Below are 16,218 nucleotides of genomic sequence, written 5' to 3' on the forward strand. Positions count from 1 at the left end.
TGCTTCTGTGTGGGCTCTCCGTGTTGCTCAGCGCCCCCTCTGTCTCCTCCTCCAAGGGGCGACCTCCTGGTCCTTCCTGGGCCCTGGCAGCACCCAAAACCTTCAACTGCGACCCTTGCAGCTAGCAAGGCTTGTTTGTGGTATTTCTGCGTGGAAATAACTCTGCATCCTCCAGCACGTCGTGGGACATCTTCTGACCAAAGGAGAAGTTCCTGGCACCTTCCGTTGTTGCAGAATCTTTGGCTTCTTCCACCCGGAGGCAGCCCTTTTGCACCTTCATTTAGTGGGCTCTTACCCCCCCCAGACACTTCCATGACTCTTGGACTTGGTCCCCTTCCTTTACAGGTCCTCAGATCCTCAGGTCTAGGAATCCATCTTCAGTTCTTTGCAGTCAGTTGTTGTCCTTGCAGAATCCCCTCTCAACTTTACTGTCTTTCTGGGGTAGTAGGGTAACTTTACTCCTACTTTTCAGGGTCTTGGGGTAGGGTATCTTGGACACCCTTAGTGTTTTTGTACACTCCCAGCGACCCTCTACACACTACACTAGGCCTGGGGTCCATTTGTGGTTCACATTCCACCTTGGGAGTACATGGTTTGTGTTGCCCCTAGGCCTATTTTCTCCTATTGCATGTGTATATTACTTACCTCCTAAGGGAGTATATCCTCTGAGATACTTTTGGCATATTGTCAATAAAAAAGTACCTTTATTTTTAGTAACTCTGAGTATTGTGTTTCTTATGATATAGTGCTAAGTGATATAAGTGGTATAGTAGGAGCTTTGCCTGTCTCCCAATTCAGCCTAAGCTGCTCTGCTATAGCTACCTCTATCAGCCTAAGCTGCTAGAACACCTCTAATCTACTAATAAGGGATAACTGGACCTGGCACAAGGTGTAAGTACCACAAGGTACCCACTATGAGCCAGGCCAGCCTCCTACAAATATTAACTAATAATTACTTATTAGTACAGAAACTTATTCATATGCAAGTAGTGGGAAGTGGTGATTTCAAGATGTGGTTAACTTAGAAAGCTTTTGGACACCCAGGACTTTTGTAACATTCACCGACTCCTCACTTACCATTTACGACCCAATTTCCCAAAGATTTAGGGGGTCATTTTGACCTTGGCGGACGGCGGAGGCCGTCCGCCAAGGTACCGCCGCTGAATGACCGCACCGCGGTCAAAAGACCGCGGCGGCCATTCAGACATTTCCTCTGGGCCGGCGGACGCTCTCCAAAAGAGCGCCCGCCGGCCCAGAGGAAATGCCCCTGCAACGAGGACGCCGGCTCAGAATTGAGCCGGCGTAGTTGCAGGGGTGCGACGGGTGCAGTTGCACCCGTCGCGTATTTCAGTGTCTGCTTAGCAGACACTGAAATACTTTGCGGGGCCCTCTTACGGGGGCCCCTGCAGTGCCCATGCCATGGGCATGGGCATGGGCACTGCAGGGGCCCCCAGGGGCCCCGCGGCACCCCCTACCGCCATCCTGTTCCTGGCGGGAGACCCGCCAGGAACAGGATGGCGGTAGGGGGTGTCAGAATCCCCATGGCTGCGGAGCGCGCTCCGCAGCCATGGAGGATTCTGAAGGGCAGTGGTAAACCGGCGGGAGACCGCCGGTTTACCCTTTCTGACCGCGGTTGAACCGCCGCGGTCAGAATGCCCTCGGGAGCACCGCCAGCCTGTTGGCGGTGCTCCCGTGGTCGGTGGCCCTGGCGCCCACCGGCCGCCAGGGTCAGAATGACCCCCTTAGTCCTGTCAAGGGCTGTAGAAAAAGGTGGTATGTAGGAAAAGTGGTTCCTCCAAAGGCAAAATATCTTTCCCTGTGGAGAATCTGTGTTTTTAATGTGCTACTGCACCAAGGTGGTAGCTTTCCCTAGTAAGGAACTGTACAATGGGCAAAATACCGACGCCGAAGCAAAAAACAGATCTTAGAAAGTCACGTAACAATCTAAAGATTACTCCTAGAAAGCTGTGTCTGTTGTTTATTTACCAAGCATACACCTGGCCTGGAATTTTTGTAAATAGACAAATGTTGTGAAGCTGACACTTGTGGAGGTATAACTGTGGGAGTAGGTTTGAGACTCTTTATTTATTTTGAAGCAGGGACTGTTCAACCTCACCCTGAATCTAGCATAGTCAATTTATACAAATGTCTGTGGCACAAAAATAAAAACAGGCTTTAGCAATGGTGTTAGGAAACGCTTGTGAAGTTGTTGATTACAGTTTTCATTTTTGAATATAGTATCTTCTGGCCCGCCACAAAGAGAATATCTAATACTGTGAATTCTCATTCAAATTTGTACTTGATTTAAAATATGAGACCAGTCACTAGCTCTACGCAATGCCTCTATTCTCATGCAGTATTTTAACCATCCTTTCTTCTATTAGAAATTGAGTCTACAGCTTTCCTATAGTCGCTGTTTAAGGCATGTATTCGTAAATTGATAATTTTGACCATTGCTTTACAGCGTATTTACTACAAAAATGTGGCGATTTCAAACTACTATTAATGATACTACACCTACTATTAAAATGCTATGTACTGAGTGTTCATGTAATCTTCACACTTTCAAAAGCATTTGTTTTTCTACAGTTTGAAGAAGACATTGTTCTTATCTGCCTAAAGCTATTAGACAGGAGTCTAAACTACATTCAAGATGCCTTCACAGACCTGTCCTGCCGAAATGACCCCGTGTACGTGAGCAGGGTTATCTGCGCTATGGTGAGACATTGCAAAGAATGCAACTTGAACCAATCATTTCAGATTATTCAAAGACATTCATTGCATGCTTAGGGGAAATTTCATACATTCAGAAGTGGATTTTTATGGTTGAACCTAGAGTACACGATGTGAGGTAAAACCAACACAAATGGGTTTTTTCACAGACCGGTGTGGCATTGGGAATATCTTTATATCCTATAATTGTAGCCAAATACTTAGGTAAAAAATATGGACAGGTAATTATGTATAGATGTTCCATACCTGACCCCACAATATGCTTCTATAGATAGATAGGTAGATAGATAGATAGATAGATAGATAGATAGATAGATAGATAGATAGATAGATAGATAGATAGATAGATAGATAGATCAGCTCTTTCTCCCCATGCCCAAAGACGGCTGCCGACACGCGTGGAGTCTGGAGGTATTTTTTATTGGCACCAAAGTAATTAATAAATGAGCACATGGCCTGCTCATATATTATTCACTCTTCCTGAATTGAGCGCCTCTTAATGCCCTGCAAGGGCTTTTTGTTAGCTTGGTGGTGCCCCTAGAATACCACCAAGCCTTTTTTTTAATGTTCCTTACAGGGAGGCAGGGGGATCAGCAGCCCCCCAGCAACATTAAAAAATATAAATATTAAGGTCCTGATTTAGAGTTTGGCGGACGGCTTACTCCTTCACAAATGTGATGGCTTTCCCATCCGCCATATTACGATGTCCATAGAATATAATGGAAACGTAATACAGCAGATGGGATATCCGTCATGCTTGTGATGAAATAACCCCATCTGCCAAACTCCAAATTAGGCCCTTAGGCCCATATTAAATTTTTTTAGCGCCTCATATGTGCCGCTTTTGTACGCAAAAGTGGCGCAAGCTTTAAAAATACACGTTACAATTGTGTCTAGTAATTTTGCGCTGGTTTTGCGTCATAAAGCTGCGCAAATGCGTCGCTAAAAAAGTATAAATATGGGCCTTAGTATCATGGGTCATTAAATCCATGACCCCAGGAGAACTTACCATTTTTTTTTAAAGCACTCTTAGCTGAAACTCTGTGCTCAACTGTTAGAATGCAGGTTCTTCTTGTGATTGGTTTATGACTGGATATTTCATGGGTCAAAAGATGTTAAATGAATGACCCAGATACATGTTGGTTTTATTTTGAAAAAAAACAATATGTTTCTAAATTATGTTAAAAGAAAGACTAACAGACATGTTTTTTTATAAAACCTTATTAATTGTTTCTGTACATTGCATTGTGCGAATTACTGAAACAGTCATTAGAATAAAAATATTGGTGATTTTTGAAGGAAGGTAATAGATCTGCTTTATGTATAGTGATATACTAACTCCTTGATAAATCCAATAGGCCCACTTTTTATATTTTGGTGTTGTGAATCTTTAACAAATTCAAAAATCGGCCTGAGTGTGGCCAAGACCTGCAAGACCAACTGCATGCCAAAAGGACGTGCATGGCATGGGGTTGGATGCTCACAGGCCAGCCACAGCACAGGACCTGCAGCCAACCCCCACCATGCACAGCCAAAAACCATGAACAGCAGGGGGATCGGTGGTTGGATGCCTGCATTGTGTTGACTTTACATTATAAAAAACAAGAAATTTACTACAAAAACGAAGATTAAAGTAACGTTATTGTTAGGTAAACATTTCAGTGACAAGTTAATGTTTTAAACTAAAAAAACACTGAAATAATCAGTTATAGCTGCCTCATGTAACTATAACTTGTGCTCCAAAGTAACTACAGCTGGCACTTTTACCATCACTACTAACTACCCCACATGTTATATTACTCATGAAGTGATCTAACATCACTGCAACATCTCACCCACTGCAAATTTGCTGCAACACTTTTTTAAATAATTTATTTGACCCCAGAGTAGGTTGTTTTTTTCAGAACTGGAGACTCAGTCCCAAGTCCGAAGACAACTGCCGCCACATCTTTGTTGATGTGGTGGCAGCCAATCAGATATCATGTTGAGATTTCACCAGCCCAGCAGTTCCTCCATGGCACATATTTACAGCCTTATTTTCTAATTAATTGTTTTACATCAAATCACAAAAAAGCTCACTTTCTGGACCAAGATCTACCTTTCTGTCAAATTTGGTTCAATTCTGTTTGGCCAGTTTGGCACTCATTTTCCTATGGAAAAATTAATGGGAAAAATTTGTTTTGGGATCCCCCTTTTCTCAGTATCTGCTTGAATCACCTCAAAACGTCCCAGGAAGGAGCTTCAGTGGGTGAGATTGTTTTGTAATCTTTCATGAAGATTAGTTAAACAGCAGCAAAGTTATAAGTAAACCAGAAAATGCTTTTCATATGGATATGAAAATGTGGTCCGAACAATAGATAGATAGATAAATAGCTATAGATAGATAGATAGATAGATAGATAGATAGATAGATAGATAGATAGATAGATAGATAGATAGATAGATAGATAGATAGATAGATAGATAGACTCACAGCCCTTTGGTTAGCATGAATACAACAATGTATGAGAAATGAAGCGCTCAGACAATTGTGTTAAACTAATTGTTATGAAGTAATTTTATTTGAAACATATAAGGCTTCAATCACAAATTACTATGAACTCATTCTTGAACGGCGTGACCAGGACATTTTGGATTTTCATGAATGTGTATTTCACCTGTAAGCCTTAGGATAGTCTTCCCCCAAACGTTTTGCATGCTTGCCTCATGTTTTTTGCTGATTCTTTTTGTTGGCCTTAAGGCTCTGAGCACTTTCCCACTGCTGACCAGAGCTAAAGTGCATGTGCTTCTCCCCTAAAAATTGTAACTCTGGTGTATACAAAATTGCCATATTTAATTTACACTTAAGTTCCTTGTAAAGAGGTATACCATATATCCAGGGCCTGTAAATTAAAAGCCACATGTGAGCCTACAGCAGTGGTTGTGCCACCCACTTAAGTAGCACTTTAAACATTTAAACCACTGCAGAGTCTATGTGTGCAGTTTGACTGCCACTTCGACTTGGCATTTAAAATCTCTTGCCAAGCCTTAAACTTTCCTATTATTACATATAAGTCACCCCTGAGGTCAGCCCTCGGTAGCCACGAGGGCAGGGTGCTATGTAACTAAAAGATACCACATGTACTTTTAACTTTTCTATGTCCTGGTAGTGAAAATCTCCCAAAGTTGTTTTTTCACCACTGTGAGGCTTACCCTTCTGATAAGCTGCTAACATTGAGGATTCCTTAATACACTTTAAGTTTTATTACTGATTAAGAAGGAGTAGCTATGTCATGTTTCATATCATGAATTCATATTCATATTGGAATGGTAATGATAAATCTTCTTTACTGGTAAAGTCGGATTTAACATTACTACTTTTAAAATGGCATTTTTAGAAACCAGGCATTTCTCTGCTCTGTGTGCCTGCAGCCTGTCTCCAATATACATCTGGGGTGGGGTGACAGCTACACATTGTGCATTCCCTTTAAACATCTACAAGCCCAGGAAGGTTAAGTGTGTCTGAGTGCTTTTCTGCATTAATCTGCATTCTGATGACTGGGCAGGAAGGCTGGGAGGGGAAGACATACCTGAATAGGCAGTGCCAGTCCCTACCCAAAGGGCTTATTACTCCCTGTTGATAGTTTGGAACCAGGGGTGAGGCAAAAAGGTTACTTGTGCACTTCAAAGATGCTTCTTTGAAGACACTACTTCGAAGGCTCTTTGGGTATCAGTACTGGGTCTCTGACTCGACCAGATCAGACACTTCTGGATCTTACAACAGGTCTCTGTCAGAAGAACTGCTGGGCTGCACCAAGGATTTTACTCTGCTGGACTACTGACCTGGAAGGACTGCATCTCTGCTGCTTTCTGACCTTGCTGAGGGAGAGCTGGACCCTACCTTGCACCCCAAAGTGATCAACAGGGGCTTGTTGGCTTGCCTCCTGGTGCTAGAGACTCAAGGATATCAAAGTCTCTACACCTGCTCCTACACCTGGTTAACTGGAAGTAGACCCAGATACTTGCTCCAGCAAGAATCAACACATCGCCTACTGCAAGAGGTATAACCGATGCATCGCCACTGGTGCAAAAGTAGAACCATCGCATATGGAACCAGCGCTTTGCCACCACATCGGGGAGATGCCCGGCGCATCGGTTTTGGAACCAAAGCATCTGCATTCCATCAGAACCACTGCATCGCCGCCACTCCTCTAGAAAGATCGATGCATCCCTTCACTGCCTGGAGAAACCCAGCGTATAGGTTTTGGAATTTACATATGTCAGCACCAGCGCTTCTTCTTCTTAACCAATGAATTGCCTGCACTGTGTGAGGAAAGTCGATGCATACTGTGACCAGGATTAAGGTCCCATGCTTAGCGAGCATTGTGTGGTTCCTGTAGCTTCATCTCAGGAGGCCTAAACTCTTGACTTTATCCCGGTCCAGTGTGACTTTAAGTAACCCCTAACGTGCTATTTGCTTCTAAGCGCTTAGAAGCAATTAGCTCTTTAGGAGTTACATAAGGTCATGGTGGACCAGCACAAACTATTCTTTTATACTTCTAAAATTCATGTCTGGACTTGTGCTTACTGGATTTGTGTTGTTCTGGTGTTGTTTTGTTCTGAATATAATAATCTATTTTTCTAAAGCTGTGTGGAATCTTTTATGGTGTTTCCATTGTGTTACTGTGTGTGTGTTGCACAAATACTTTACACATTGCCTCTTTACATAAGCCTGACTGTGTACCAGACGTGAGCACAGGTAACTGGTGGTCCCTACTTGGGCTACCTCCATACCCCTGACAACTAGAGACCCCATTTCTAACAATGTGCATTTTTAAGAAATGACTATCCTAAAGTATCCTATTTTTACTTTAGGCTAAAGTCTATGAAAGTCTGGAAAACCTACCAGGAAGACCTATTGTGTCTTCTAATGAGGGATTACTTAAAAACAAGGACATCTAAATTACTAACTTCCCTTTTCCCTCTGTATTGGCTTTGCCTTCTTACTGCAGGGACAGTACAGATATTTTGACTAAAATACCAGATATGAGTTGGGAGAACAACTATATAATGATTACTATTGGTGTCATCTCCTGTTACACGTTCATTGACCATGAGCTAGGAGTAAGGGCATACAAGCATTTTTAAAGAACCAGATCTGTTCAGGGTCATAACAAGATGCTCCTGTCTATGGTTAGATACTTTTTGAAGGAAAAAAATCCTATTCGATGGGGTACACTACAGGCTACTCACAGGGACTCTGATGGGAGCTTGGTTTGCGAACCTCTTGAAGACTGGCGAGGAGAAGCAGATGGTCTGGTCAGATTCCCTTGATTAATTTACCAACAATGTGGTCTTATGGCCAAGATATATTGAAGATTTGGTTTTGGAGTGGTCCCCAGGAAAAGGCAGAGGAATTTATCAATATATTAAATGTTAATCCTTACAATTTAGAACTCACTTCCAAGATGAGTAAGACTGACATTGATTTTCTAGATGTGAGGTCACAGGTGAAGGATGGTCTGGTTTATACAGGCCTGTAGAGAAAGAACACAGCTGGAAATAATATTCTTCATTATAAGAGCCAACATCATAGGAATTTCATCAACAGCATCCCCTATGGGAAGATGTTAAGAGCTTGACGCCTACGTAATACCGGCAGTGAGTTCCGGAAAGTAAAGCCCATGTTATGAACAGATTTAGGATGAAGGGGTATCCCAATAAAACCCTGGATATAGCAAACAATAAGGTTGCCCCAGTTAATAGAGACCAACTCCTATTCCCTAATGTCCACAAAAAAGGAAAGGCCTGATCACCACATTTAATATTGTGTCTCACAATATAAGATCCCTCATGAGCAAATATTGTAGAATATTGAAAACTGATATCACTGTTGGTCCTGGATTTCCTACCAAACCTTCTATCACGTATAGAAGAGGAAGATCCTTTATAATCTTCAGGTGAGATATAGCATCTGCAAAGTGTGAAGTGCGGTGGCTGAAGATGAGACCATTCCTGGCAGAATCTCAGGTGAAGGACTTCTCCTAACAAGTGGTCAAGTGTCAGTCCTTATATCCTAAATCTTATCTGAAATAGGAATTTCTGACATAAGTTTAGGAATATCTGACATAGATTATGTGCATCAAGGTACGCGTCCTAGACATTTCCTCATGAACATGTAAGGCCAAAGGACGTCAATTCATACTACATTATTTTAGTTGCATTTCTGAATGTGTTCTTAGTTAACCTTGAAATTATGAAGAGGAAGCATTTGACCCAGATGAGTCTCATCTTGGATGTTACATGTATGTCATTAATTGAAGACTGTGACAACATAACTGTTCTTAGAAAGATAAAGTCTGGCAGCATGACAATAATTCTGCATAAATCGGAGATCAGGGAATATGGAGGTGTCCACTGTCTATGTTGAGGAAGATGGTGACTTCCGAGGACTAAGATGGAGTTGGGGGACTGCATAAGATGGAGTTGGACCTTAGGGACTTTACATCAGTGGGTTTAGGTGCCTGCAGCCATTTCTTCTTGCCAAATCCCTCCCCCGTGCATGGCCATAAGTTGTGTGCAACGTGATCCCCCCGTGCATGGCCATAAGTTGTGTGCAACGTGGAAGTTGGCTGCCCGTTAAGGGGGGCATTGATGTCATTTGAGATATCATCAGTGATGTCATAAATGATCTCATAGAACATGTCATGATTGATGATAAGCAGTGCATGGCGGAGACACATGTTATAGTTAGCTCAGCTAACTATAACTGGTCAATTTCTCTGTTTTTTTTTAGTTCAAAAAGTTAATGTCACTGAGATATTCACCTAACTATAACAGCACTTTAACCTCTGTTTAGTTAGTGAAATATATCTATATATATGTTTATGTGTCTGCGTGTATGTATGTATATGTATGTGTATTTATATATATATGTGTGTGTGTGTTTATATATAAAGGCATGTGTGGCATTGTGTGGTAAAGGCATCGTTGTGAAGGCTGTTTACCTGGGTCAGCACACATGAATGTTATAAACGTTAGAATGTATTGGTACACAGTATTCAGTACTGAATGTATTGATCTATAATTACTTCACGAAAAGATACCTTTATAGTGTGATTTTCTAGTTACTGATAGATGCAGAACTATACAGTCTACGCTTTATAAGTGACATTTTAGCCTTGATCAAGTCATATCGCTAGAAACATGTTAGCAGTGGATGTGCTTTGATTTATTGCTGTATCAATAAGTTCAAGATAAAGCAAATTAAAGAAGCTTCTCACAACTAATACTGTTTAATGAGATTTGTGAGATCCTGTTTACTGCCATGGACGAGCATGAGTTTTTACTGCTTAGGGCAAGGACAGATTTTGCTACTCCTAGTCTTTATCCTTTCATGTCCCGCCCTCTTGTGTGTTGCAGATCTTGAATGCTCTGCCACCACAGGTTTACTGCGCTTATTGTAAACGACCATCATGCTTGCCTGCCCCTCTCAAGACTGCATGTACTCAGTTAGCCTCATGAATCAATATTGTGCAGCAGTTACCCACATTCACTCATATGTTCCCCTGGCATTTTAGTGCAACCCACTAACCTGAAGAGCACATCTAAACAATCAGTCTCTGCCCAGAATGTGAGCCCTCCCCTCAGAGTATATTACACTAGTGGCTGTTTGTCAGTAGGACTAGACTACTCGATTCAGCACTCTCCCCCTCCTTATATAGTGCAACAGGGCAGATGGCCATAAAGAAGTACATTTTGTAGGTAAAGATGTAAATGGCGATGTCAGGGACAAGCCTGGAATTATTTATATTTTTATTCCTGTTTTTCTCAAGCCCTACTATACCTAACAAAGGTGTAATTGTGCTTTACAGTTAACTAGAGAAATACAATGCAAAAAAATGAGAGCTCAAGAAAGAAGAAACAAGTACCATGTAAATTGCTGGAGCAGTGGGACAAGGTATCCAGAGCAAATATACAAGCAGTCTGATGGGGTAGGTTTTCAGTAGCTTTCCAAACTGAGCCAGTTGGATTCTAAGAGTCGGTAGGAGGGAGATCCAGAGACAGGGTGCGGCACTGTGAAAGACTGTTTCAGATCCAGTTATTGCATGTGATTTCAGAAGGATTAGGGGCCAGATGTAGGTAGCCTTTTGCGCCTCGCAAACGGCAAAAAACACCGTTTGCGAGGCGCAAAAGGCCTCACGTGATGCAGAAACACATTTTGCAAGTTGGTACCGACTCGCAAAATGTGTTTCCGACTCGCAAATAGGAAGGGGTGTGCCCTTCCTATTTGCGACCACATCGCGATGTAGAGTTGATTTGTGACCGCGAAAGCGTCGCAAACAGGAAGGGGTCCTCATGGGACCCCTTCCCCTTTGTGAATGCAAACAAAAATATTTTTTCAGAGCAGGCAGTGGTCCCATGGACCACTGCCTACTCTGAAAAAAACCGAAACAAAAAGTTTTCGGTATTTATTCTATTTGCAGGAAAACGGGCTGCAAAAAGAAAAAAAAAAACTGCTTTATTCAAAAGCAGTTACGGACATGGTGGTCTGCTGTCTCCAGCAGGCCACCATCCCCGTGAGTGCCTAGACTCGCTATGGGGTCGCAAACTGCGACCCACCTCATAAATATTTATGAGGTGGGTCTTTGCGACCCCATAGCGAGTCGCAGAAGGTGTCTGAGACACATTTCTGCATAACATTTTGCGAGGTGCAAATTGCGAGTCGCTGGTACTCGCAATTTTGCACCTCGCAAAATGTTTTCTTCCTACATCTGGCCCTAGGTGTACTCCTTCAAGGCAGTGGTTGTAATTCATTAGCAGGCTTAGATGGAACAACCACTACAGCAGCTCACATGATCCTATGACACCTTAGTGCTAACTGTCTACCACCCCACATTAAGTAAAGGACAATTCTGGGTTATTGTCCTGTGCTCCTTCCATTGAATAGAGAGAGCAAGATTGAAAACAATGGCCCTCATTCGGACCTTGGCGGGCGGCGGAGGCCGCCCGCCAAAGTCCCGCCGTCAGGTTACCGTTCCGCGGTCGAAAGACCGCGGCGGTAATTCTGACTTTCCCGCTGGGCTGGCGGGCGGCCGCCTTCAGGCCGCCCGCCAGCCCAGCGGGAAAGAGGCTTCCACGATGAAGCCGGCTCGGAATCGAGCGGGCGGAGTGGAAGCTGTGCGACGGGTGCAGTTGCACCCGTCGCGTATTTCACTGTCTGCGCAGCAGACAGTGAAATACATTTAGGGGCCCTCTTACGGGGGCCCCTGCAGTGCCCATGCCAGTGGCATGGGCACTGCAGGGGCCCCCAGGGGCCCCGCGACCCCCCCTACCGCCATCCGGTTCCCGGCGGGCGGACCGCCGGGAACTGGATGGCGGTAGGGGGGGTCGGAATCCCCTCGGCGGCGCAGCTAGCTGCGCCGCCTTGGAGGATTCCAATGGGCGGCGGTACACTGGCGGGAGCCCGCCAGTGTTGCCGGTCCGACCGCGGCTTTACCGCCGCGGTCGGAATGCCCATTGGAGCACCGCCGGCCTGTCGGCGGTGCTCCCGCGGTCCTCCAACCCGGCGGTCATGGACCGCCAGGGTTGGAATGACCACCAATGTGTGTCAGTGATCCACCAAGGGTAGTATGACTGAAGCAGATGGCCCCTGATCCCCAGAAGAACAGATACGAAAACTGGTTGCATTTATAAAAAAAGATTGCTTTACTTAAAACCAATCACCGACATAGTGGTCTTCTATGCTCAGCAGGCCACCATACCTGTGATGGCTATCATTCCCAATGTAAAACAAACTGTGACCTACCTGATTAATATGCAGGAGGTTGCGCCTGTAAGAGACAATGGTGTGGTCTCAGACACCTTTGTCTTGAGAATTGGGACGAGGCACCACCTTTTTGCTTAGAGACGCTGGCATGTTTGGTGGGGGGATGCTGATTGGACATTGTGTGCTTTCACCATTTCACAAATTATGGCTGGGCCAGAGAAGACGCCTTGTTTTATATTGCGGATTTAGTTCTTTCGGTCCCCACAGTTCTGTCAGTATTCTGTGTCTTTCAGACATGCTCAGTGTTCCACATCAACTGGGATAAGTCTGTGACCCTCCACTTAGGGTGCTAGGATGGTTTGGAGTGTGTGGTGAAGGAGGACTTTCGCATGACGCAGATGGGTTTTAAATACCTAGATATCTACGTCACCAGGGACCGAGACTGTTTTTTGGAACTAAACATAGCCAGAGTGAAGTCCTAGTTCTGTGACAATGCAGATAGGTGGCGGGGATTGCTATTGATGATTACAAGTAGGGCAGCCCTGTTTAAAATGATCACACTGCCCAAATTGTTGTATGTCTTGTAGAATACTCCCTTTGTTATTCTGTGAGCCTACTTCGACAAATTAGACAAGATATTTCACCCCCTATTCTGGGATGGGGGTACCCGAGAATAGCTCTGAAAACCTTGTATAGATTTGTGTATAAAGGTGACCTTGCACTCCCGAATATCATAGGATATCACAGGGATACTCAGTTGCATGTGATTTATGAGTAGGTTCACAGCCCTTATTTCAAACCAACCTATAGGATGTAGAGGAAGGCCATGGAGGGAGCATCCCATTTTCATTATGTCTAATGGAAAAAGGATAGAAGACGACTGCTGGGGCCGACCAGGGCTGCCCTGTGGGCCTTGGACAATGCTACAGGTGACCTATGCTGGAAGGGGAGGCTCACTCGAGCCACTCCCCCTTGGAAAGGTACTGCATTGTCTGATACAGGTAGACACACTGGCTTCTGAGGTTGGGAGCGAATTGGGATTGAGACACTCTGGGATATGGTCTTGGGGGATGACGTTGTACCCTTTGACGCATTGCAACAAGAGTATACCCTGGTCAAGACATAGTGGTTCTCATACCTCCAATTGACACATGGCCTAAGGAGAGTTTGAGTGTTAGAGGCAGTCCTTCCAGACCATTCCACATGGGTGAAGTTGGGTGCTGAGCAATGCACTTACCCATCAGGCGGTCTCTCGGCTGTACTGCATGATCATAAATAATATTCCTGATACACTGGTGAAGCTGCGGGTAAAGTGGGATGGGGGCCACCTAGAGGATGTGGATTGGGAGGCTATGTTGATGCACCCTAGAGATGTAGCCATTGGGCTAGGTGCCACCTTATCCAGTTCAAAAAACTGCATAAGTCCTAATACCATAGATCCTACCTCCATAAAAGGAAAGGCTGGAGAGCCTGTTGTACGTTTGCTGTGATACAGGATAGGGGACTTTCCTCCACACGATCTGGGGTTTCTCCTGAATGACACAATATTGGGAGCCCATTCTTGAAGAGTTGGGGGAGGTTTGACTCACCGGACGTGTGATCGAATCTGAATCCTGGAAACCTTGATGTTGAAGAAAGGGCAATCCCTTCTCAAAGCCACTCTGTCAAAAGGGAGAAGGTTTCAAGCTAGTGGATGCACTGGAAAAGGAAACACTTCTAAGTGAGGAAAACCCAAAGGCGCAAAAGAGACGAACAAGCAGGAAGACTAGTAAGGACACAAGGAACTAACTAGGAGTGTGTACACAGAGCCAGGACATTTGTGACACACTCCTGACAAGGTCTGGCACCCTTATATGCTGTTAAATGACCAGGAAGCAAACCACAGGAACTGGCCGACATCTTGGATTGGGAATTCCCCATAGGAAACAATAGGGGAAGTGCCGTCTTGTATTGGGCTGTTTAATAAATCAAGATGCCACCACCTGCCCATGATGCCAGAAAAACCCAGTACAAATGGTGCACCTTGCACCGATGTGTGATTCCCCCAGCCCACATTTGCCTGCCTTGCCAATTGACCTGAAGGTAGGTTCTGACCCTGAGCTGCAGCACACTCGGATCATGGCTCACCCGATAGGAGGTGGTAGGAGGTAGTGGGTACTGTTATTCCAAGGATGCCTAAAATGATTGTGCTAGGCATGCCTAATGATGAGGACTTCCCTAGGAAACAATTGCAGTTCTATATGCTGGGCTTTGTTGTTGCCAAGAGGGATCGGGCCAGCCTTTGAGTGGGTAGCAGTGTATTCCTGTGAGAGACATGTGGAGGGACGGTATGAATTGTTGCATGGAGGCGGAGAGGGTGGTGTATGATAGCAGGGGCTGCCCCAGGACATTTGAGAAAATCTTGGGGAAATGGACGTCCTACCATGGCCTCACTGACAAATTAGATGTTAGATCAGGCGATGAGACTCTAACTTGATACTGTCGTCAAAGATGTAGATCTAGTCATGGACCTTGTGCTGAGACAATTTGTGGGGTTCCGATGAAGTACTGATGGCCGGCTGCATGGAGGCATTGGAGGGGAAAGGATCATGACGTAGTGTTCTGGGGTATGTCTGAGATTATTGTAAAATAAAATAAAATATTATTAAAAAAATATTCATTACGTGGGCCAATTTGCTATTAGAAATCTTTAATTTCTTTTTTTTTAAAGGGTTACATAGTTTTGGAATAGGTATTTCCTAATTACAATGCAGAGAGAATCGAAATTAGGAAATTGCTGTTCCTAATGTCAGTGCATCTGACCCATTGTATTGTGATGCACTATTTCATGCCCTGCATAAGTGCCATCAAGAATGTATAAAAGTAACTTAGTATTTTTTTTCTAGATCAACAGCAACAACGATGATGGAGTCCTAGAAGGAAAATGGAATGGGGATTTTTCCAATGGGGTCAGTCCTTCAATATGGAATGGAAGCACTGCCATCCTGCGACAATGGCAAGATAACGGTTACCAGCCAGTGAAATATGGGCAGTGCTGGGTTTTTGCAGCTGTCATGTGCACAGGTAAGAGTGCAGAAGCCCAGCACTTGGTTTGTCATGAAACAAACTTATTAACAACGTTCAGACTTCAAAAATTAGAATTTTATTGTGTATAGTTTCTCCTAAACTTTGGGAATATTTCCATCTTTTTTGTGATTCACAAAGAATCTCAGGAGAAGAATGGAACACCTGTGACTTTCTTATATATCCAGGAATAATATGTCACTTTAAGGGAAGGATTCAAAAACAAGTTAGGGTCTTTTTTAGATGAGACTGAAACTTCCATTCTCTGTTTATTGACCAGACAAGGAGCAACTTACAACAGTTCATATTACACATTCCAAAGTAACCCCACTGAAGATCAAACACACACCTTGAAACCAAACTGATGTACATACTCCAAAAAGAACCTTTTTCAACAGTAGACATCCCACATAAGCCAATCTAGACTAGAAAGATAACTATATTGAACCAAATGAAAGCTCACTTCATTTCATAAGCCAGCTGCCGTCACCAGGTTTTTCTTATCTGTTCCCTCCTTTTAATTACATCAGTCCTCGCCTTCCCTTGCTGACCTACCCACACTCAACATATCACCCTCTTCCAAAACCATCACAGAGGCCTCCTGCAGCTTTACCACTCTGAACTTTACCTTCACAGACATTTTTCTTCATCAACTTTTCTATGTCCAAAGGTAA

At 44.0% G+C, this 16,218-nt stretch overlaps 1 protein-coding gene across 1 annotated transcript in view; it reads left to right on the forward strand.

The window, feature by feature from the left end:
• The window catches only part of TGM5 (transglutaminase 5), a 219,939-nt gene that overhangs the window by 96,649 nt on the left and 107,072 nt on the right, over positions 1–16,218 (forward strand). Inside the window, exons 5-6 of the mRNA XM_069243577.1 lie at positions 2,590–2,718; positions 15,367–15,544. Of these exons, the coding sequence (XP_069099678.1) occupies positions 2,590–2,718; positions 15,367–15,544 (307 nt within the window). The remainder of the gene's footprint in view (positions 1–2,589; positions 2,719–15,366; positions 15,545–16,218) is intronic.

This window comes from Pleurodeles waltl, chromosome 7 (genome assembly GCF_031143425.1).
Source record: "Pleurodeles waltl isolate 20211129_DDA chromosome 7, aPleWal1.hap1.20221129, whole genome shotgun sequence".
Taxonomy (NCBI): domain Eukaryota; kingdom Metazoa; phylum Chordata; class Amphibia; order Caudata; family Salamandridae; genus Pleurodeles; species Pleurodeles waltl.